At 41.0% G+C, this 21954-nt stretch overlaps 1 protein-coding gene across 3 annotated transcripts in view; it reads right to left on the bottom strand.

The window, feature by feature from the left end:
- Positions 1–21954, bottom strand: part of LOC122798759 (zinc-binding protein A33-like) — a 576341-nt gene that overhangs the window by 264757 nt on the left and 289630 nt on the right. For all 3 annotated transcript variants that reach the window (XM_044067864.1, XM_044067862.1, XM_044067863.1), the window contains exon 3: positions 9849–10082. In XM_044067864.1, the coding sequence (XP_043923799.1) occupies positions 9849–10082 (234 nt within the window). The remainder of the gene's footprint in view (positions 1–9848; positions 10083–21954) is intronic.

Below are 21954 nucleotides of genomic sequence, written 5' to 3'. Positions count from 1 at the left end.
CTAGCATTCACATGTGTTTAAATACATATTTTTCTTACAATTACATACAAAGCTAAAATACTCAGGTAGCATTTAGCTGCATTACATACAAAGCCCAGTCACAACTGTTTACAGTAGTACATATACAACATACAGAATACTCAGGTAATATTTAGCTGCATTACATACAAAGCTCAGTCAGAACTATTTACAGTAGTAGATATATAGCATACAGACTACTCAGGTAATATTTAGTTGCATTACATATAACGCTCTGTGAGAACTATTTACAGTAGTACATATGCAACATTCTCAGGTAATATTTAGCTGCATTACATACAAAGCCCTGTAAGAACTACTTACAGTAGTACATATACAACATACAGAATACTCAGGTAACATTTAGCTGCATTATATGCAAAGCTACATGAAAAGTATTCATAGTAGTACATATGTAACATACACAGTATTCAGGAAACATTTAGTTGTAGTACATACAATGCTCTGTCAGAACTATTTGCAGTATTACATATACAACATACAGAATACTCAGGTATAACCAGGATAACCACATCGCCACAACAGTCAGGAAATCCTTCTATGCGGCACACCTCATCACTAAGGGCTTTTCATCCAAAAAAAGGAGGTCATTGTCCCACTGTACTCATCCCTCATTAGACACATTATAGAATACAATGCCCTGTTTGGTATGTACTTCTCAAGACATCTGCAACAACTGGAAAGGCCACAGAAATACCTTACTAAAAGAATCACAGGACTAAAGAAAATGCCCTATGTTGACAGCCTTAAAAAACTCCAGTTATACTCTGTCACATATTGTCTATTCAGAGGCGATCTCTGCTTAACATACAAGGCCATGTCAAACCCAGAGCTGTTGGACATGCTACACTTAAAGAAATCCCAATCCCTCAGAGCTACATGCTCCAGGGATCTAAACCTTGTCATCACAATAAACAAAACATGCTGGAGGGAAAGGTTCCTGATCCAGTGACTCCCCAGACTCTGGAATAGACTGCCCATACATGTCAAGCAGAGTGTCTCTTTGGCCCTCTTCAAAAGGAACCTTGACGATTGGATGGGAGAAAGGAAATTCACCCTGAGGATCACATCAGTCACCCTGCTAGACAGGGTCCAGGGAAGTAAATAATGTGAGAAGAAATAGCCAGGGAATTGTTATGGCTAGGCTTGTATAGGCCCTAGGGCCGATAGCCTAATACCAACCTATGAACCTATAACATTTAGCTGCATTACATAGAGAGTTCTGTGAAAACAATTTACAGTAGTACATATATAACATAAAGAATACTCAGCTAACATTTAGCTCTATTTCATAAAAAGCTACATGAAAACTATTTATGTAGTACTTATGCAACATACAAATCTCTGAAGTAATGTTAGCAGCATTACATATAACGTGACAACGTATAAAACAGATAATTATGAAATAAACAATTATATTTTACCACAACATAATCGGCACTGAGTTCAGCTGAGCAGTAGTGCATCACCTCAAATGTAATTATATGTATTTTGTCACAAGAAGATTAAAAGACAGAAAAATAGGAGAGAAGAGAATGTGACTGGCATGAATCTGTGTACATAGGAGAGGCAGTTTAGCAATAAGCTAGTCTGGGAAATAGCAGGCAACTAGCCTGGAATCAAGCAAGAATAGTTTTAATTTACCTTTGAAGGTATGTGCATTGTTTAGAGTCTGGTTGGAGGGGGGAATTAAATTCAAGGATTTAAAGATACAATTGGACAAAAGAGCATTCCTGCTTTGTTGTGGGCTTTGTGAATTGACAGGTGTTTGACTGTAGAGAAGAGAGTTCTTTAATAAAATGGAGTTGTACTGTATCATTTAGGGCAGGACATTTATCAAGGTGAAAGATTAATCTATTCACCAATTGAAGATGAAAGTAGTTGTCAATGCAGGTGTGTTTTGGCAGTATAGTGATGCATGGAGTCTGGCTTGTTGGAAGCAAATTTGTCTATTTTATATTTTTACAGTTCATCTTCCTTACACTCACTCAGACATGGTCTGCTGAAAGTATTAGCAATACATATTCATGAATGTGGCTTGAATTTGTATTTCTGTAAGGATAATGACATCCTTTGTAGATGTGCATTATGCAAGGACTGCCTAAAGATGCTTTGAAATTGTTAATGGACTGGTTTGCTGCTATACACTTACCAGAAGTACAATAATGGAATTTTTGACAAAGAATATTTATTTATTTAACATTTGTTTACTGGGAAAATTCAACTGGGACAGAGCCCCAGAGAGAAATGCTCCAGGTGCATGTAACATGGGAGGAAATCGGACACCTGGGGGAAATCCACACGAATGCAGGGAGAACGTGCAGACTCCACACAGAAGGCACCCCAGCTGAGACACGAACCTGAGAACCTCTTGCTGTAAGGTAATATTGCTAATCGCTACACCACTGTACTACCTGTTTTTCTATTGCTGCATAATGTGTTTGCGTCAATCAAAGCTTTATAAGAATTGCCTGAGGGAGGGTCATGACATGGTAAGAATGGTCATGTGACTCAGTTGCCTTGGAATATCTATGAATCTAAATAAGCTACAGGACTGCCCTACTGCGACACACTGCACCAAGACCATGCTGACCAGCATTTACTTACAAAGCAGTTAACAGTATCTCATCACAGAAGTTGAGTGCTGCTAATATAACAAGTACATGTTTCAGCAACAATTGTCTTGGACTGCTGAACAACACCCTACTGCAACAATGTTCTAGTGGCTTTTACAGTGGTACTATGGTGTCTGACAACTGAGGAAAAAATGTAGGCAAACAGTTCACCATGCCTGACAGTTTGCAAGTGGGTTCTGCACACTTGCAATACATTTGACTGTATCGGCACGTGACTATAGGCAATTTTCAGTGAAAACATGAGCCATGTAATTCAGAACAGTCACACAATGTGGAATTTGGCTCTACCGCGTTTCAGTCCTTATGTTTAACAAGTTCTCCATTCTCCAGCTTCGTATCACCCAAGGCTAGAATATCACTGATTATGCTGACCTTCATTTAGCCCTTCAAGTGTAGCTGCTACAATAATCCGCAACACTTCTGGAAATTATAACATCATAAAACGTAGCCTTAAGAATTTATAATGACCCAAGAATGTACTGAAAGTACATAGTAATGAACTGTGTTTCTTCAATATGATCTGCTCAATTTCTTGGTCTGTATCAAGCAATGAAATTAATCTAATGTTTGACATAGTTACTTAAGGGGTGATTCTTACTTTAAATCCAGTCGTTAAGGTCTTCAAAATTCTTTTCCTGGAAATTTAGCAAAGCGAAGGTTATAGGCTCATAGGTTGGTACTAGGCTATCGGCCTTAGGGCTTATGCAAGCCTAGCCATAACAATTCCCTGGATATCTCTTCCTGCAATATTTACTTCTCTGGACCCCTGTCTAGCAGGGTGACTCACATGATCCCCGGGGTGAATTTCCTATCTCCCATCCAATCATCAAGGTTCCTTTTGAAGACGGCCAATGAGGCGCTCTGCTTGACATGTATGGGCAGTCTATTCCAGAGTATGGGGAGTCTCTGGGTCAGGAACCTATCCTTCCAGCATGTTTTGTTCATTGTGATGACAAGGTTTAGATCCCTGGAGCATGTGGCTCTGAGGGATTGGGATTTCTTTAAGTGGAGCATGTCCAACAGCTCAGGGTTTGACATGGCCTTGTATGTTAAGCAAAGATCGTCTCTGAGTAGACGATATGCCACAGAGTATAGCTGGAGTTTTTTTAGACGGTCAGCATACGGCATCTGCTTTAGGCCTGTGATTCTTTTAGTGAGGTATTTCTGTAGCCTTTCCAGCTGTTGCAGATGTCTTGTGAGGTACATACCAAATGGGCCATTATACTCTATATGGGTCTAATGAGGGATGAGTACAGTCGGACAATGACCTCCTTTTTTCTGGATGAAAAACCCTGAGTGATGAGGTGTGCCACATAGAAGGATTTTCTGACTGTTGTGGCGATGTGGTTATCGAAAGTGAGACCACTGTCCACCTGTGTCCCTAAGTCTCTCATCACACTTTTGATGTTTAGTGTCCTGCCACCTATGTGGTAATTCATGGGTACACGTTTTTTTCCAAAGGGGATAACTATACATTTCTTGGCATTAAGCTTGAGCCCATGGCTCTGGCACCAGGCATCTGTTTCTGTAAGGCCCTTTTGTAGAATATCCACATCATTTGGGGATTCAATAATGGCTCCCAGTTTGCAGTCATCTGAAAACGTTGTTACCCAGAGTCCCTTAGTGTTGGCCTGTACTTCAGAGAAGTAGATGCCAAACAAGAGTGGTCCCAGGACTGAACCCTGAGGTACCCCACTTGTCACTTGTCTGGAGCTGGATTTGCAGTCGGCTACTTTTACAGTCTGGGTTCTGTCAGTAAGCCAGTTGGCAACCCATCGAGTGATGTAGGGATTTATGCCCAGCTTAGTAAGTTTATCTATGATTCCAGAGTGGAGGATGGTGTTGAACACCTTGGCAAGATCCAGATAGGCTGTGTGGACTGCCTTACCCTCATCCACAGCTCTGCAGACTAATTCAAAGAAGTCAATCAGATTCAGGAGACAAGATTGGCCCTTCACAAACCCAAACTGGGTGGGGTCCAGTGTTTGAAGGTTGCCAATGTCTTTGTTTATAAGTTCCGTGATAATGCGTTCCATGCCTTTGCAGATCAGGCTTGTCAGACTGATGAAATGGTAGTTCCAAGGATCCAAGGTGGATCCTCCCTTGTGGAGCGGGATAACTGTAGCTGTGCGCCACTCAGTGGGCACGAAGCCTGAGGTGAGGCTATGATTAAACATGACACTTAGGTGAGGTGCCAGTTCATTTTGTAGTTCATGTAGTACACAGCCTGGGATGTCATCTGGTCCCATGGATGCTGTATTCTTAGCTTTGGAGAGTGCGGTTTCTACCTGTGTGGCCATGAGTACCGGAAATTGGCAATCTTTTGGTATTGAGATGGGCCCTTTAGGGGGTGAGAGGGGGGTGAAGTTGGCACTAAATCGATCTGCCAGGATATTGGCAATATCCTTGGCATCAGTATATTTAATGCCATTCTGTTGTAGCTCAGAGCAGATCTGAGCATTGCCATTTAAATTCTTGACATAACTATAGAATGCCTTGTGGTTGTCTTTGGAATCTTTGGCAATTTTATTTTCGTAACTAGCGTTTGAGGATTTTATGAGGGATCTCAGCTTCTTACTGAGGCTGATGAGGGAGTTTTTTGCATCCTGGGATTTTCCTCTTTTCTGCAACAGTTTCTTCCTTCTGTTGTATAGTTTGTTTATAGCAGGGAACCACCAAATTGGCGTCCTTTTTTTGAAGAAGAGCATCTTGGTTCTATTTGGGATGGCATGATTCATGCACGAGTGGATGTGCTCGTACAGTGCCTTAGTGTAGGATTCTGCAATCGAACTTCCAGATCCCGTCTGCGTAGGTGTCGTGAAGTTTGTCACTTCTGACTTCAGTAGCATGAAGTTGGCTTTGGAGAAGTTTTTTAAGGAGGTTTCCTTACTGGGGGGTGGGGGTGGGATGTGGATGTCAAGGGTGATTTGCTTATGGTCAGACCTGACCAATGAGGGGGTGACCACTGGTGTGGAGCATCTATCTCCCATGTCGGCAATGACCAAGTCTAGGATATTGAAGCCCCTGGTGGGACAATGGATTAGTTGGAATTTATGAATTCCAAGAATCATTGGGAAAAGGAGATGGTACCCAAGTAGTTTTCCCAGTTAATGGCGGGGTAGTTGAAATCATCCATTATTAGGGTGTTTGGTTGTATCTTAATATTTTCCAGTATGTTTACAAAGGTGTAGTGAGAATCCTGGGGCATGGTGGGGGATCTGTAGCAAGCTACAATTTGGATTGCAGTCTTACCTAGTGTTAGTTGCACCTGGAGAATTTCAGATGCATTGTGTTGGGCAACTATCCTGGAGGTGTGAATATCCTTGGTGAATATGGACACTCCTCCACCTTTAGTGTTTTGGTCTTGGTTTTGTGACCGAAAAGTGTGGTAAGAATTATAGCCTGGTATTGCAGGGGTGCTCTCTGGAGCCTTGAACCAGGTCTCAGTAACTGCACAGATATCGATGTTCTCCATTTTTAGGAGTGCCTCAAGAGAGTGCATTTTGAGGTTTAGACTTCTAGCATTGAGTAGCATTACCTTCAGATTTTGCATGCTTGTACCTGTTACGGTGGTGGTTTTGTCCTTTGAACCTTGCCTAAAAAAGGCACTATATGGGTGACAAGAGCTTTAGCCAGTAACCTGAATCCTGGGGGTGACAGGTGCAGACCATCTCTGGCAAAGCATCGTGGTTTGTCGATCATGTCTTCCCAGGCAGATAAATACTGGATCCCCTTTGAATGACACCAGAGGCTTAGCCAATTGTTGAAGTCAATCATTTTGTCCTTATACTGTGGTATCATTCTGGGTGAAGGCAGGATGCTACTCAGGGCTAGGGTCATAATTGCCTTGGTCACATGATCCAAGAGCTCTTCCATGTCTCTTTTCATGTAGTCCAGGGAGGTACGTCTCAAGGCATTCACTCCAACATGGGCAATGACAGAGTCATATTTGTACTTGTTGTGGAGTGACTTGAGTGCATGCGTTATGTGGTGGATTCTGGCACCTGACAGGCAGGTGACTGTAATTTTCTCCTTGTTCAGCCTGGTGAGTGGGACATCAGTGTGCCTGACTATAGAGTCACCTATGACTAAAGTGTTGGGTACATTGTCTTGCCTTTGGGGCTGTTGTTGAGTGGCACACTGGTGTTGTGAGCTATGTGTCACTTTGGTTGTGAATGGTGTTTGTTTGCGTTTCAGCTTTGGAGGTCCTTGTTGCTTGGGCAGGTTAATGTTAAGGGCCTCCGCATATGTGGGATTAGTGTTGCTATGTGTGGGTGTTGATGGTGTGGGTTTTGAAGGGCTATGTGTTGCTTGAGGTGTAGTGCGGGTGTTAACCTTCTCTTGACTGTCTAGCACAATCTTGGCCGGAGAGAGCTTTGCTTCCAGTTTGGCTATGTAAGTGCATCTCTCACAGGTTGTAGTGTAGTGTTATGAGCAGTTAATATGCTTCTTGTAGTCTTGGGTTTCTGTTCTCAAAATATGTCAATTCTGAGCAAGTCATGTAACCAGACTGTACTCTCAGGTTGCCCTTGACAAAAGGTACTTGTATCTTACTGGCTTACTCAATAAAAAAATAAATAATTTGTGATGCTGTCCTGCTCTACTACTTTTATTATGCTATTTACCCAATCTGTTTATTCTTTCTGTTTCATTATAACTGCTTTGGTTTTTCTATGTGACAACTCTTGCTTTATTCTATCCTTAAGCACAACGGGTAATCTTGGAGAGTAACACGTCATTAATGCATCAAGTGAAATCTGTATGTGCTTCTTAAACTGCAGACACCCTAAGCCTTCAAACAGGTCAACATATGCTTACAAAATACCATCTGAATTCAGAGCAGCACACTTTGTACTTTGTGACTTACACTTCTACACTTGTACTGAAGCGGTAATCACATTTTGTTATATGTGCTTGCTAAATTGTTTTTTTTTCACCAATAAAACATGCTGTTGTGCATATTCTCTTAACATTCATAGATTTAACAGTGGACTATCTCTGTACTGTACTAGCCTCAAAACTGCTCATACAATTGTTTTAGCTTTCTGTATGGCTGAATTGTTGACACACTGTTGTACGTTTCTGCATTAACAAAGTGACTATTCTTAACAGTTAACTTTAATTTTGACACATTCTGCTGAGAAATGAGCCATTTTGGATCACAACCCCAGACAGTGCCAAGTGCCATAATGCATCATTTGCACTGAATGCCTACTAACTGAGCTGACATGTACTCTGACAAAACAGTTGCTACTCGGAAAGAGCTTACAGATATGTACTTCACATCATGCATTTTTATGCATACAGTCACAACACTCTGTGTGGTTTCTATTTGCTGTTTTTTTTTTTTTGTTTTACCAGGTGCTATCTTATTTATTATTTGTTCATCAGGCAAGTTGACTGGTCAATTCACCCTTTTCAGCATAAAATACATCATGGTATTTTGATCAACAATATTTTACACAAAATGAGTGCATTGTAAAATTAGTAAATTACAGAAGACCAACTCCCTGGATATAACTGAAAGGTCATGTTATTGCCTGCAACTTTGTTACTTATTTATGTATTTTTTTTTATTTTATTTTTAACAAATTTCATTTGCAACCCCCTTCTCAGTCATATCGCTTATTTTGCACATTTCCAACTCCTCAGTCATAATTTTAAGTTGTATGTTTTATCTGGTTCGTTTTTTCTGCATGACGCAATCTCTTCATTAACAGCCTGTCATTAGATGATCATTTCTTATTCCAAACACAATTTTATGTCTAATCAATGAAGTACTAATCATTGAAACAGCCAGGTCACCAAATTTACAGCATTATGCTCCCTGCTTAAGTTCAGTCAGTAAACAGCATCTAATGTCTCCTGCATACCTTTATTTCTCACAAAAACAAATGCCTCACATATGGTACATTCGTTTTTAGCTTGCAGTATGCCTATTTTTTTCTCAAAATGTAAAACTGCTGCTGGATTTTGCACATGATCATGAAGGAACACTGCAATTTTTTCCCTCAGGTTTTTCCTCAAGTCCGCACATAGTGAGATATATTCCAAAATGCTTAATCCATAATTTCCAGTTTTCTGAAAGATCCCCCTACAGTATTAGACATATCAGGGATGGTAGTCTTGTCATTTTGAGCTAAAAATGGAACGAGCATAAAAACGTCTTGGTGTCTGCAGTTAAAAAAATATTTAAATTTGTAACTTTCTAATACAAAAGTAAAGTTGTTGTAATGTGAACATTTTGATGATGTGGAAAATGAGACTGAGTCAGCAAGGACGTTGCTCGCTTTTACTTGTCATCGTCCATTCTCAAGTTGCCAGTCTGTAGAATTTCAATAGAAAGGTAATAGCCACATGGAAATGCAGCAGTCCAAAAGATAAACAAACAAATACATAAGTAAGGTCAGAGAAGGTCCCAAAAAGAAGACTCTGAGATATGTCACATCTGTATATTGGTCTGAACAACGTACTTTGTCAAAGTGGTCAAATAAAGAGGTGCTGAGGGTCTGAGCTGTTTACTATTACATATATTATGGGCGGCTCAGTGGTGCAGCGGTTAACGTCGTCACCTCACAGCAAGAGGTTCTCCAGTTCGATTCCCGGCTGGGGTGCCTTCTGTGCAGAGTTTGCATGTTCTCCCTGCATTTGCGTGGGTTTCCTCTGGGTACTCCAGTTTCGTCCCACATTCTAAAGACATGCATCTGGAGCATTTCTCCCCGGGCCTCCACTGAAAACAGGCTCTGTGGAACCCAGTCAGACTTTCCCGGTCACCAAATGTTAAATAAATACCTTACTGAGGTTTGAGTTCACCCTCTTGTCTCATAACTCATTACCACTTTTAGTTGCAGCTTTTTTTAAAGGGATATTAACTTTGAATATGTAACTGGCACATATTGCTCATAGCTTCCAATATCATGTATATGTGTGTTTTGACATGCATATCTGTAAACATGACCATGAATGTGTAAGATATCTATACTGGTGTTCCCAGGATATGGACTGGGATCCTATGGCTAGATATTAAAAAAACAACAGTGCACAGGCCTTTCTAGTATAAGAATGACACATTTCAACTGTAATGTGAGTTGAGCCATCAAAGTGAACAAGACCATGCAAACCATTCATAATTGTATTATGAAGTGGGAAAAAAAGAAAATAAATATTTCTTACTGTGAGAAAAAGCAGAGGATCCTCATCCTTAGCGTTTGACTGAATGCCAGATATCTGCTTCTGAACCTCCTCCTTCATCCTTTCAATGCTACTTAGCTTTCTTTCCATCTTTTCCAGAATTTTTCTGGACTCTTCCCTAAGCTGTTGGATGAGCTGGTGTTCCTTGTCCCAAAGAAACTTTCTCATCTTGGCACACTCCGATTTAATGTGTTCCTCCAAACTTTGGGCTTTGTCCTGGAAGGCAGCAATGTACATGTCAGACATTAGCACTGGTTGTGCACTATATTGCATTTATGTGTATCAAACAAACAGCCTTAGACAAGGCATTTCTTGTTTAATTTACTCATTTTGTTCTTTGCTGTAAAAGCCCAAATGTAGTAGGATAGAAAACGTAAAAATCATGGAATAACTCGCAACTGTATGATGTGAAATGACAGCTATCTATTTACAATTACTATTATTTAAATGGTGTTCTCTTACAGTATTTCTTCCTTGATAACCTACATATCAAGTCATGTATATTCTGGGGTCCACTCTGTAATTATGAAATACTGAAATCTCGAATTTCAGTATGCCGAAATCACAAAGCCGAATACTCACATTTCCGAAACCAGCAGAAGCGTGAAATTCCAAATACCTTAGCACGGATATTTTGAATTTCTGCTTCTGGTGGTACGGAATGTGGATGTTCAGGCTTAATTTTGGTAAGTATGTGTGTGTGAGTATGTTGGTTAGGGGTTTAGTGTGTATAAGTGTGTGTTGTGAGCGCTATGTGTGTGTTTAAGGGACTGTCAGATGTGTGTGTGTGAGTTTCGTTTGTGTTACTGTTTGTATGATCTCAGAGCTAGAATATATAAGTAGGGGGGTGTGGGGGGGTGCAGCCTCCCACATGGGGGGTGCAGGGGGTTTGTGGTTTAGATTAGTTTGTTTGATTGTGTGGGGGAGTTTTGGGTATGTTTATGTGTGCACTGTATGTGTAGTGTGGGTATGGGATTTTGACTTTCGTGGTTGTGTGTTTTCGAGTTTGTGAGTTTTGGTTGGGTTTTCGGCTTTGTGATTTCGAAATACTGAAATTCGAGATTTCAGTATTTTGAAATTACAAAGTGGACCCATATTCTGCATTTAGGCTAAAGTATATCAAAATATTGCTTACCCAGTAGGTCAGAACTCAGCTAATTATAAATAACTGACATCAATTCTCATACACATGGAAACACTCAATTATTCAAAAAAAATACATTGTTTTGTTTGGAGGGGGTAAGCCACCCATAACACACACTCCTGCATCTTTTAATATAAGAACTCCAGGATGGTGGGTGTAAGGGGAGACCTCCTTACTGCACTGTTGTTTTATCCTGTACATTGGACCTGGTCGTTAAAACTGCAATGTCTTTGTAGAGGGTCTTAATTTAGCAAGGGGCAAGTCCCCCATGCATACTTCACAACATTTATTTCCTAACTATATGAACATCAGCATCTCACTGCAGTGGGGGATGGGCACATTCCTTATCCATAATTAACCATGATCTGTAAATGCACAGATTCTGATTAACATTGATCTGATAAAATGGGACTTCAGGTCATTTTAAAACAACCTGTGAATTAAACCACCTGCATGCAATCCACTCAGCCATAGACAGAAACCAGTATAAATATCTTCAAATATGTTGTTTATTTTTAATAAAGTAATTATTATAGTGATTGATGCAGAAATTACTTTTCTCTAAGACAGACCTTAGCACTACACAGATAACAATATCAAACATACAGGTGTCAATTTAGGCCACTATAGATTATTTGTGGTGGTCTTCTGTGCCTCATGGAAAAACTAGGGGTCAGGACAGCAACTAATAGTCAAACAGCATAAAACTTTACAAGCAGAAGTTTAGCCTTTTGTTTTGTTACCTTCCTTTGACTAACAGATAACACATCTATCTGTCTGTCTGTCTGTCTATCTATCGGGTCTATATGACATGGTCGACAGTTCAAATGATCGACAGTTTATTTGGTCGACAGTTCATTTGATCGACAAGCATTTTAGGTGGGGGGATTCACCCCCCACACCCCCCAATGTGGGGGGATGTGTCCCCCACACCCCCCTAACTATATATATCAACTCCAGGGTTGCACAACATTGGGGAAGGGGGCAAATCTGCTTGTCGACCAAATGAACTGTCGACCAAATGAGTGTCGATCATATGAACTGTCGACCATGTCATATAGACCCATCTATCATAGGTTCATAGGTTCATACTAGGCTATCTGCCCTGGGGCATTTATAAGCCTAGCCCGATTGTGTTTGGCTTACACCACCCCTTGATTTGAGTATACTGTGCCCTTTTTAAAGTTTAGTTTACTGTGCCTCTGTCTAATAGTGACATGGAAGTAATCCCCAGGACAAACCTACGATCCCCCATCCACTCATCAAGATTCTTCTTGAAGAGAGTCAGTGAGGTGCTCTGCCTAACATGAATTGGAATTCTATTCCAGAGCGAAGGGAGCCTCTGGGTTATGAATCTGTCCCTCCAGCATGTTCTATTTATTTCTGTGCTGAGGTTCAAGTCCCTTGAGCACGTGGCTCTAAGGGATTTAGATTTACTGAGGTGGAGCATGTCCATTAATTCTGGGTTGGACATAGCTTTATATGTCAGGCATAGATCGCCTCGAAGTAGGCGGTATGCAACTGAGTAGAGCTGGAGTTTTTTTAACCGAGCAGCATATGGCATCTGTTTGAGTCCCTTGATCCTCCTGGTGAGGTATTTTTGGGGTCTTTCTAATTGCTGCATGTGTTGGGTAAGGTACATCCCAAAGGGGGCATTGTATTCTATGATGGGCCTGATGAGGGATGAATAAAGGGGCACGATTGCCTCTCTTGATCTAGATGTGAATCCTTTCATGATGAGGTGGGCTATGTAGAAGGTCTTTCTAACCACTTTGGCAATGTGGTTGTCAAAGGAGAGATTGCTATCAACTTGGGTCCCCAGATCCCTAATTACTTTCTCTGTACTTAATGGGTTACCACCTATGTGGTAATTTGTGGGCACATTGTTTTTGCCAAAGGGTATGACTATACACTTTTTGGCATTTAGCTTTAGACCATGGCTCTGGCACCAGTTATCCGTCTCTGCGAGACCTTTTTGAAGTATGTTTTTGTCAGCTGGAGAGTCGATTATGGCGCCCAGTTTGCAGTCATCTGCGAGCTTGGTGAGCCACAGTCCTCCCACATTGGCCTGTACTTCAGAAAAGTAAATACCGAACAAGAGAGGTCCGAGGACAGAACCTTGTGGGACACCACTTGTGACCGGTTTCAAGTCTGACATGGCTCCAGCAACTCTGACTCTGTGGGTTTGGTCTTTGAGCCAGTTTGCGACCCATCTTGTGACATAGGGGTTTATATTTAGGCTGGATAGTTTATCTATGATGCCCGAGTGGGGTATTGTGTCAAATGCCTTTGCGAGGTCCAGATAGGCTGTGTGGACTACCTTCCCTTCATCTATGGCCTTGGTGACTGTTTCGAAGAAATCAACCAGATTCAAAAGGCAGGATCTGCCCTTGACGAAGCCAAATTGGGTAGGATCTAGTGTCTGTAGGTCCCCAATGTCTTTGTTTATGAGTTCCATGATGATCCTCTCCATAGCCTTGCAGACTAGGCTAGTCAGGCTTATGGGGCGATAGATTCCAGGGTCCGTAGAGGCGCCACCTTTGTGGAGTGGGACCACTGTTGCTGTACGCCATTCTTTGGGCACATATCCTCTAGTGAGGCTGAGAATGTACAGCAGTTTTACTTGAGGGATTAGTTCTTCTTGGAGTTCATGTAGGACACAACCCGGGATGCCGTCTGGTCCCATGGAAGCAGTGTTTTTTACTTTGGAGAGGGCGGCCTTCACCTGAGCATCAGAGATGTTTGGGAGGCTGCACTCTGCTGGGATAGATACTTGCTCTTTTGGGGGGAGGGGGTGGAGAAGTTTGCACTGAACCTGTCTGCCAGGATATTGGTGATGTCGGTGGGTTCAGTGTATTTTTTGTCGTTTAGAATCAACTCAGAACAAATCTGGGAGTTGCATCCCAGGTTCCTAACATAACTGAAAAAAGCCTTATGATTGTCTTTAGTGTCCTGTGCAATTTTTCTCTCGAAGCTGGCCTTGGAGGATTTTATGAGGGATCGTAATTTTTTGCTTGTACTGATCAGAGATGCCTTCCCTTTTAGGGATTTTGCTCTATCATGTAGTAGCTTCCTCCTTCTGTTGTACAGTTTATTTATGGCTGGGGTCCACCAGACTGGACGCCTGCCTTTGGATGATTGGGTCCTGATTTTGTTTGGGATAGCATGATCCATGCATTCCTGGAGATGTCCGTAGAATGCGTTTATATAGGATTCTGCAGTTTGGGCCATAGTTTCCACTGGCCTTGGGGCCTTGAAGGATTCCACTTCGGTTTTGAGAAGTGTGAAGTTCGCTTTTGAGAAGTGTGAAGTTCGCTTTTGAGAAGTTTTTCACTGTGGTTTTCTGGGCTGGGGGTGGGGTCGGGATGTGGATATCCACTGAAATTAATTTATGGTCTGATCTTACCAATGAGGGATATATTTCTGGCATGGAGCATAGAGTCCCCATGTTGGTAATGATCAGGTCTAGTATGTTTTCTTGTGGGAGTGGTGACTAGTTGTTCCTTAGCATTTGAGTTTATAAATTCCAGGAACCTTTGGGCTAAGGTGCTGGGGCTTGAGTAATGCTCCCAGTCTATGTTTGGGTAGATGAAGTCGCCCAATATAATGGTGTTCGGGGAGATCTTCATGTTCTCCAATGTTTTCAGGAAAGCCGAGTGGGATTCCTGACTTTGAGAGGGTGGTCTGTAGGATGCTATAAACTGAAAAGCAGTCTTGCCCACTGTCAGTTGCACATGGATGGTCTCCGATACTTCGTGCAATGCCACTAACCTGGAGGTGTGGATATCCTTGATAAATATGGAAACTCCCCCTCCTTTTGTGGTTCGGTCCGGGTTTTGGGGCCGAAAAGCATGATATGAGGTATAACCTGGTAGTGCTGGGGTGCTCTCTGGAGCCTTGAACCAGGTTTCTGTCACTGCACAGATATCAATGTTCTCCATACTGAGGAGAGCTTCGAGTGCATGCATCTTGAGGTTAAGACTTCTGGCGTTTAGCAGCATTACCCTTAGTTTCTTGTTCCTTGTGCTGTCTATGGAGGTGTGTTTGACTTTTGAGCCTTGCCTAAAAAAGGCACTATGGGGGTGGCAAGAGCCTTTGCCAATATCCAAAAGCCCAGGGGTGATAGGTGCAAGCTGTCCCTAGCGAAGCAATGTGGCTTGTCGAGCCTGTCATCCCAGGCTGACAGACACTGGATCCCCTTTGAATGACACCAAAATTTTAGCAAATTGTTAAAATCGATCATTTTGTCTTTATACTGTGGCATCATTCTAGGTGAGGATAAGATGCTGCTCAAGGTCAGGGTCATACCGGCCTGGGCTGCATGATCAGAGAGCTCCTCTATGTCTCTTTTCATGTAGTCGAGGGAGGTACGTCTCAGGTCATTCACGCCAGCATGTACAATGACTGAGTCATATTTGTATTTGCTTGGAGTGACCTGAGTGCTTGCGTTATGTGGCGGATCCTAGCGCCCGACAGGCAGCTCACTGTGACCTTCTCTTTATTCAGCCCGGTGAGCGGGACGTCAGTGTGTCTGTCAATAGAGTCACCTATTACAAGAGTATCAGGTGTGTTATTCAGCCTTAAGAGCTGTGACTGCTTGGCACACTGACTTTGTGTGCTATGTGTTGTATATGTTTTGTTTTGGGGTAGTGTTTGCTTGGATGTCTGCTTTGGATGTCTCTGTTGCTTAGGTAGATTTTTATTTAGAGCCTCCTAGTATGTTTTTGTGTTTTTATGTGTTTGGTTCGCTGTTGTGGTGGGACTATGTGATACTGGAATTGTGTTGTGTGAGGTTACCTTCTCCTCCTGACTGGTTACACCAGTTTTGAGATGAGAGAGTTCAGCCTCCAGTTTGGCTATATGGTTGCATTTCTCACATATATTTGAACCTGTTTGGAGGAGGAGAGGGTTGTCCGTGTACATGAGACAGTTGTAACATTGCCTCAAAATTCCCACATTCACCAGCTGGACTGGAGAGGAAACCACTGACTGACCTTTGGACATGCTAGAGTAATACAGGGAACTGAATTAAAACGGACCAATAGGGGACAAGGTAATCGTAGAGAGTATAAGAGTAAGTAGTGCTTATGGTTTATTAGTGCTAACTTGTAAGATTACTTATTTGGACGAGTGAGGGGCCTTACAATGAGAATATGGTGTTTAATTTGAGAGACAGAGCAGTTCTAAGGGAAAAAGTGAAGAGCAGACTTTGTGGATCCAGGAATAGTTTAAACCCAATTAGGCGGCGCTGCCCGATGTTGCGCTATCTTAAGCAAAAACGCGCAAAAGAGGGTTTTAAGAGAGGGAAATCAAGGAGTTTGGAATTGACCCAAAATGGCCAATAAAACTACAGTTTCAAGGCAGTAACCACTCCCACAGGGGCAGGCAGGCTGCTCAATGTTTATCACTGCCACTGATGAACACAGAGACTTCCCTTTAGCCCAAGCAAACTATGGCCTCCAAGAAACTTACAAACAGTTCAGAACAGCAAATCTGTAACTGAACTTTTTTAAATCTCAGAAAAGTGGGAAAAAAGCAAGATTTTTTGTTTTTTTTTGTTTTTTTTTAAAGAAAGCAGAGGTTCTGCCTGCCTGTCTGTCTGTCTGCCTGTCTGTCTGCCTGCCTATCTGCCTGCCTGCCTGCCTGTCTGCCTGCCTGTCTGCCTGCCTGTCTGCCTGCCTGTCTGCCTGCCTGTCTATCTATCTATCTATCTATCTATCTATCTATCTATCTATCTGTCTGTCTGTCTGTCTATCTATCTATCTATCTATCTATCTATCTATCTATCTATCTATCTATCTATCTATCTATCTCAGTTAGCCAGCTAGATGAACTGGTTCAAGGCTCTTTTTATTCATGACCTGGGCCATATGGCAAACGTACATTGTAATAGCAAAGTACAAACATTTATTGATGCAGCACACAGAAGCATTAAGCAGATAGAAAAAAAAACTCATCTCAAACACATATCAGCATAGTTCAGTTTACTTGTAGTACGAAATATTTTTAAATAACATTCACAAATACAAACTAGTTGAACAAGTTAGCCAGACAGCTAATGTTCATCTGAAGGACAGAATGAAGTTAGATGAGTCATGTGATTTTTTTACAGGTTAAAGGCCCAAGCAGATGAGTCATGTGATTTGTAAAAGTTAAAGGCCCAAGCAGATGAGTCATGTGATGTTTACAGGTTAAAGGTCCAAGCCTTACTTACCCAGGAATCCAAGTCAGGTTGGAATGCCATGTCATTAAAAATGGAATGTATCCTTTCACTGTAGAACTTCCTATAGGAATTTAAGGAAATAAAGCTGAACAAGTGTTTCTCTCCACAGGGTACTGCACAGGAAATGAGATCCCCTTTTCCATGCTGGAATGTATTGTCCAAGAGCCTCAGCTGTCTGTCTTTCTCATCAGATGTTATTTAAATATATACTTTTTAAGTCTGAAATTTTTCTTGCAACATAGTAGCTAATTCAACCATGGCTTTTCAAGTTCCCTGTAGCTGCCTAACAGGTATGTAAAGAAAGAGATCAGATGGAATAGGAATTTTTCTCGGAAGATACGGGGTCACATAGGTTCATATATTCAAAGGTAGGTACTAGGCTATCGGCCCAAGGGCCTACGTAAGCCTAGCCAACAAGGTTCCCTGGCTTACGCCACCCAAGAAAGTTATACTATCACACTGGGGTGCGTGCCTTGAATATAACAATCTCACAGCCGTATGTTCAGAGTTATAACCATATCTCTCAACATCTTAGCACAAATCTGGACAAAGACTAAAATAATGTTGGGGGGAAATTGCAAAAAAATAGAGACAGGTTTCAAATATTGCTTTTATAAACTTAGAACGCTGCTAGAGTATTTGGATATGTGTTAGCATGAATTTTCTGAAGGTTATGAAGCCTGAACTTCAAATGTCTACCATTTGGTGACTTCAAAACTCAATGACTTGCTAGAAAACTACCATTTTTATGAGGAACAGACAACAAATATGAGGCAAAAATCTGGAGAGTTGAGAGGAACAGTTGTAACTGGATACTGGATGAGCAGCTTATGTGTAAACGTCCAGTTTTGGACAGAGACCTTTCAATGGGTTCCCTTCTCAGCTGTTTTTGTTATATTGTGGGTAACTCATTTACAGGACGGTTACACAGAGCTTTCATCAGGTTCCATTCTCAGCTGTTTTTGTTATATTATGGGTAAGTCGTTTACAGGACTGTTACAGACAGCGTTCAATGGGTTTCAGTCTCAGCTGTTTCTGTTATATTGTGGGTAACTTGTTTATAGGACTGTTACAGAGAGCTTTCAATGGGTTCCATTCTCAGCTGTTTTTGTTATATTGTGGGTAACTCGTTTACAGGACTTTTACAGGGAGCGTTCAATGGGTTCCATTCTCAGCTGTTTTTGTTATATTCTGGGTAACTTGTTTATAGAACTGTTACAGAGCTTTCAACGGGTGTCCTTCTCAGCTGTTTTTGTTATATTATGGGTAAGCCGTTTACAGGACTGTTACAGAGAGCGTTCAATGGATTTCAATCTCAACTGTTTTTGTTATATTGTGGGTAACTCGTTTACAGGACTGTTACAGACAGCTTTCAATGGGTTTAATTTTCAGCTGTTTTTGTTATATTGTGGGTAACTCATTTAGAGGACTGTTACACAGAGCTTTCATCAGGTTCCATTCTCAGCTGTTTTTGTTATATTATGGGTACGTAGTTTACAGGATTGTTACAAACAGTATTCGATGGGTTTCAATCTCAGTTGTTTCTGTTATATTGTGGATAACTCGTTTATAGGACTGTTAGAGAGAGCTTTCAATGGGTTCCATTCTCAGCTGTTTTTGTTATATTCTGGGTAATTCGTTTACAGGACTGTTACAGAGACCTTTCAATGGGTGTCCTTCTCAGCTGTTTTTGTTATATTATGGGTAAGTCATTTACAGGACTGTTACAGAGAGCTTTCAATAGGTTTAATTCTCAGCTGGTTTTGTTATATTGTGGGTAACTCATTTATAGGACTGTTAGAGCTTTCAATGGGTTTAATTCTCAGCTGGTTTTGTTATATTATGGGTATTTTACAGGACTGTTACAGACAGCTTTCAATGAGTTTCATTCTCAGCTGTTTTTATTATATTGTGGGTAATTGGTTTACAGGACTGTTACAGAGAGCTTTCAATGAGTTTCATTCTCAGCTGTTTTTGTTATACTGTGGGTAGCTGATTTACAGGACTGTTACAGAGAGCTTTCAATGGGTTTCATTTTCAATAGTTTTTGTTATATTGTGGGTAACTTCTTTACAGGACTATTTCAGAAAGCTTTCAATGGGTTTCATTCTCAGCTGTTTTTGTTATATTGTCGGTAACTCATTTACAGGACTGTTACAGAGAGCTTCCAATGGGTTTCATTCTCAGCTGGTTTTGTTATATTGTAGGTAAGCTGTTTACAAGACTGTTACAAAGTGCTTTCAGTGGGTTCCATTCTCAGCTGTTTTTGTTATATTGTGGGTAACTCATTTACAGGATTGTTACAGAGAGCTTTCAATGGGTTTCATTTTCAGTAGTTTTTGTTATATTGTGGGTAACTTCTTTACAGGACTATTTCAGAAAGCTTCCAATGGGTTTCATTCTCAGCTGTTTTTGTTATATTGTCGGTAACTCATTTACAGGACTGTTACAGAGAGCTTCCAATGGGTTTCATTCTCAGCTGTTTTTGTTATATTGTAGGTAAGCTGTTTACAAGACTGTTACAAAGTGCTTTCAGTGGGTTCCATTCTCAGCTGTTTTTGTTATATTGTGGGTAACTCATTTACAGGACTGTTACACAGAGCCTCTCAATAAAAGTCTTTTGGCTTTTCCCGGTTAGGGGTAGCCACAGCGGAATTTTGGTCCCCTCATGATTGGCAGTGAAGTTTTACAGTGCCGAGTTGCCAGCCCGATGCCCAACCTTCAAAGAAGGCACGCCCATTCACGCTCGCACCTACCTGCATTTCTTTAACATCAATCGACCACGGGGAGGACATGCAGAATCCACACAGAAGGCACTCCAGCCGAGAATCGAATGGGAGACCCTCTTGCTGTAAGGCAACAATGCTAACCGCTGCACCACCGCGGCATGGATTTCATTCTCAGCTGTTTATGTTATATTGTGGGTAACTCATTTACAGGACTTTTACAGAGAACTTTCAACAGGTTCCATTCTCAGCTGTTTTTGTTATATTGTGGGTAACTCGTTTACAGGACTTTTACAGAGAGCTTTCAATGGGTTTCATTCTCAGCTGTTTTTGTTATATTGTGGGTAACAAATATACAGGACTGTTACAGAGAGCTTTCAATGGGTTTCATTCTCATCTGGTTTTGTTATATTATGAGTAATTTGTTTACAAGACTGTTACAGGGAGCTTTCAATGGGTTCCATTCTCAGCTGGTTTTGTTATATTATGAGTAAGATGTTTACAAGACTGTTACAGAGAGCTTTCAACAGGTTCTGTTCTCAGGTGTTTATGTTATATTGTGGGTAACTTATTTACAGACCTGTTACAGAGAGCTTTCAATGGGTTTCATTCTCAGCTGTTTTTGTTATACTGTGGGTAACAAATTTACAGGACTGTTACAGAGAGCTTTCAATGGGTTCCATTCTCAGCTGTTTTTGTTATACTGTGGGTAACAAACTTACAGGACTGTTACAGAGAGCTTTCAATGGGTTCCATTCTCAGCTGTTTTTGTTATATTGTGGGTAACTCATTTACAGGACTGTTACAGAGAGCTTTCAATGGGTTTCCTTCTCAGCTGTTTTTGTTATAAGTTCATAGGTTCATAGGTAGGTACTAGGCTATCGGCCCAAGGGCCCATGAAAGCCTAGCCAACAAGGTTCCCTGGCTTACACCACCCAAGAAAGTTATTTTCCTGTGCTCCTGTCGAGCATAGCCACATAAGTGATCCCCGGGGTGTATTTCCTATTTCCCATCCACTCATCAAGATTTTTTTAAAGAAATGTTCTTGTAATTCTTAATAGTTGAAACATATCTATTATGTATTTATTTATACATGCATTTATTTATTTATACTATAATATATTAGGGTTTACTTGAGGTGCATAACATATAGGAAATGTTGAGATTTTATTAGATTTTATTTACACATATTTAATTGTATTTTAATAATGTATTTTATAGTTATGTATTTATATGAATTATAGTGGGTAATATTAGGATAATGAATGTTTTATGTGTGATTATTTGACATTATATGATGCAAATTGTAGGAACAGTCACTGCTCATGAATTATTCATGAACCCTGGATGTTGATTGGTTCAGGAATTAACTTTGTACTATAAATTTACTATCATGTCGGGCATGCTCTATCTTGATAAAGTCTCCAAATGGTTGTAGACGAAACTGCTTGATTTACTGGATGTATCGGATTTATTTTTCTACTTGTTTAATTAAAGTTCTCTTTTTAAGCACTTGTTAGTTGCTCATTTGGAATTTTTATCTTTTCTCATCTCGTTGCAACTGAGGCCGTATTTTTGGATTGTGGTTTGTTTTCTTGAAGAGAGCTAATGAAGAACTTTGCTTGACATAGATGGGTAGCCTGTTCCAGAGTATGGGAAGTCTCTAGGACAGGAATCTATCCCTCCAGCATGTCTGGTTTATTGTGGTGACAAGGTTTAGGTCCCTAGGAGGGATTGGGATTTCTTTAAGTGTAGCATGCCCAACAGCTCTCGGTTTGACATAGCTTTATATGTTAGGCAGAGATCACCTCGGAGTAGGCGATATGCTACGGAGTAAAGCTGGATTTTTTTGAGGCTGTCAGTGTAGGGTATTTACTTGAGGCCAGTAATCCTCTTTGTGACATACTTCTGTGGCCTTTCCAGCTGCTGCAGATGTCTTGTGAGGTACATTCCAAAAGTGGTGTTGTACTCTATAATAGGTCTAATGAGTGTTGA

The sequence above is a fragment of the Protopterus annectens genome, chromosome 3.part1 (genome assembly GCF_019279795.1).
Source record: "Protopterus annectens isolate FY-2018-M chromosome 3.part1, PAN1.0, whole genome shotgun sequence".
Classification (NCBI taxonomy): domain Eukaryota; kingdom Metazoa; phylum Chordata; order Ceratodontiformes; family Protopteridae; genus Protopterus; species Protopterus annectens.
The sequence above is the reverse complement of the archived record's forward strand: the minus strand, read 5'-3'. Positions and strand labels throughout refer to the sequence as shown.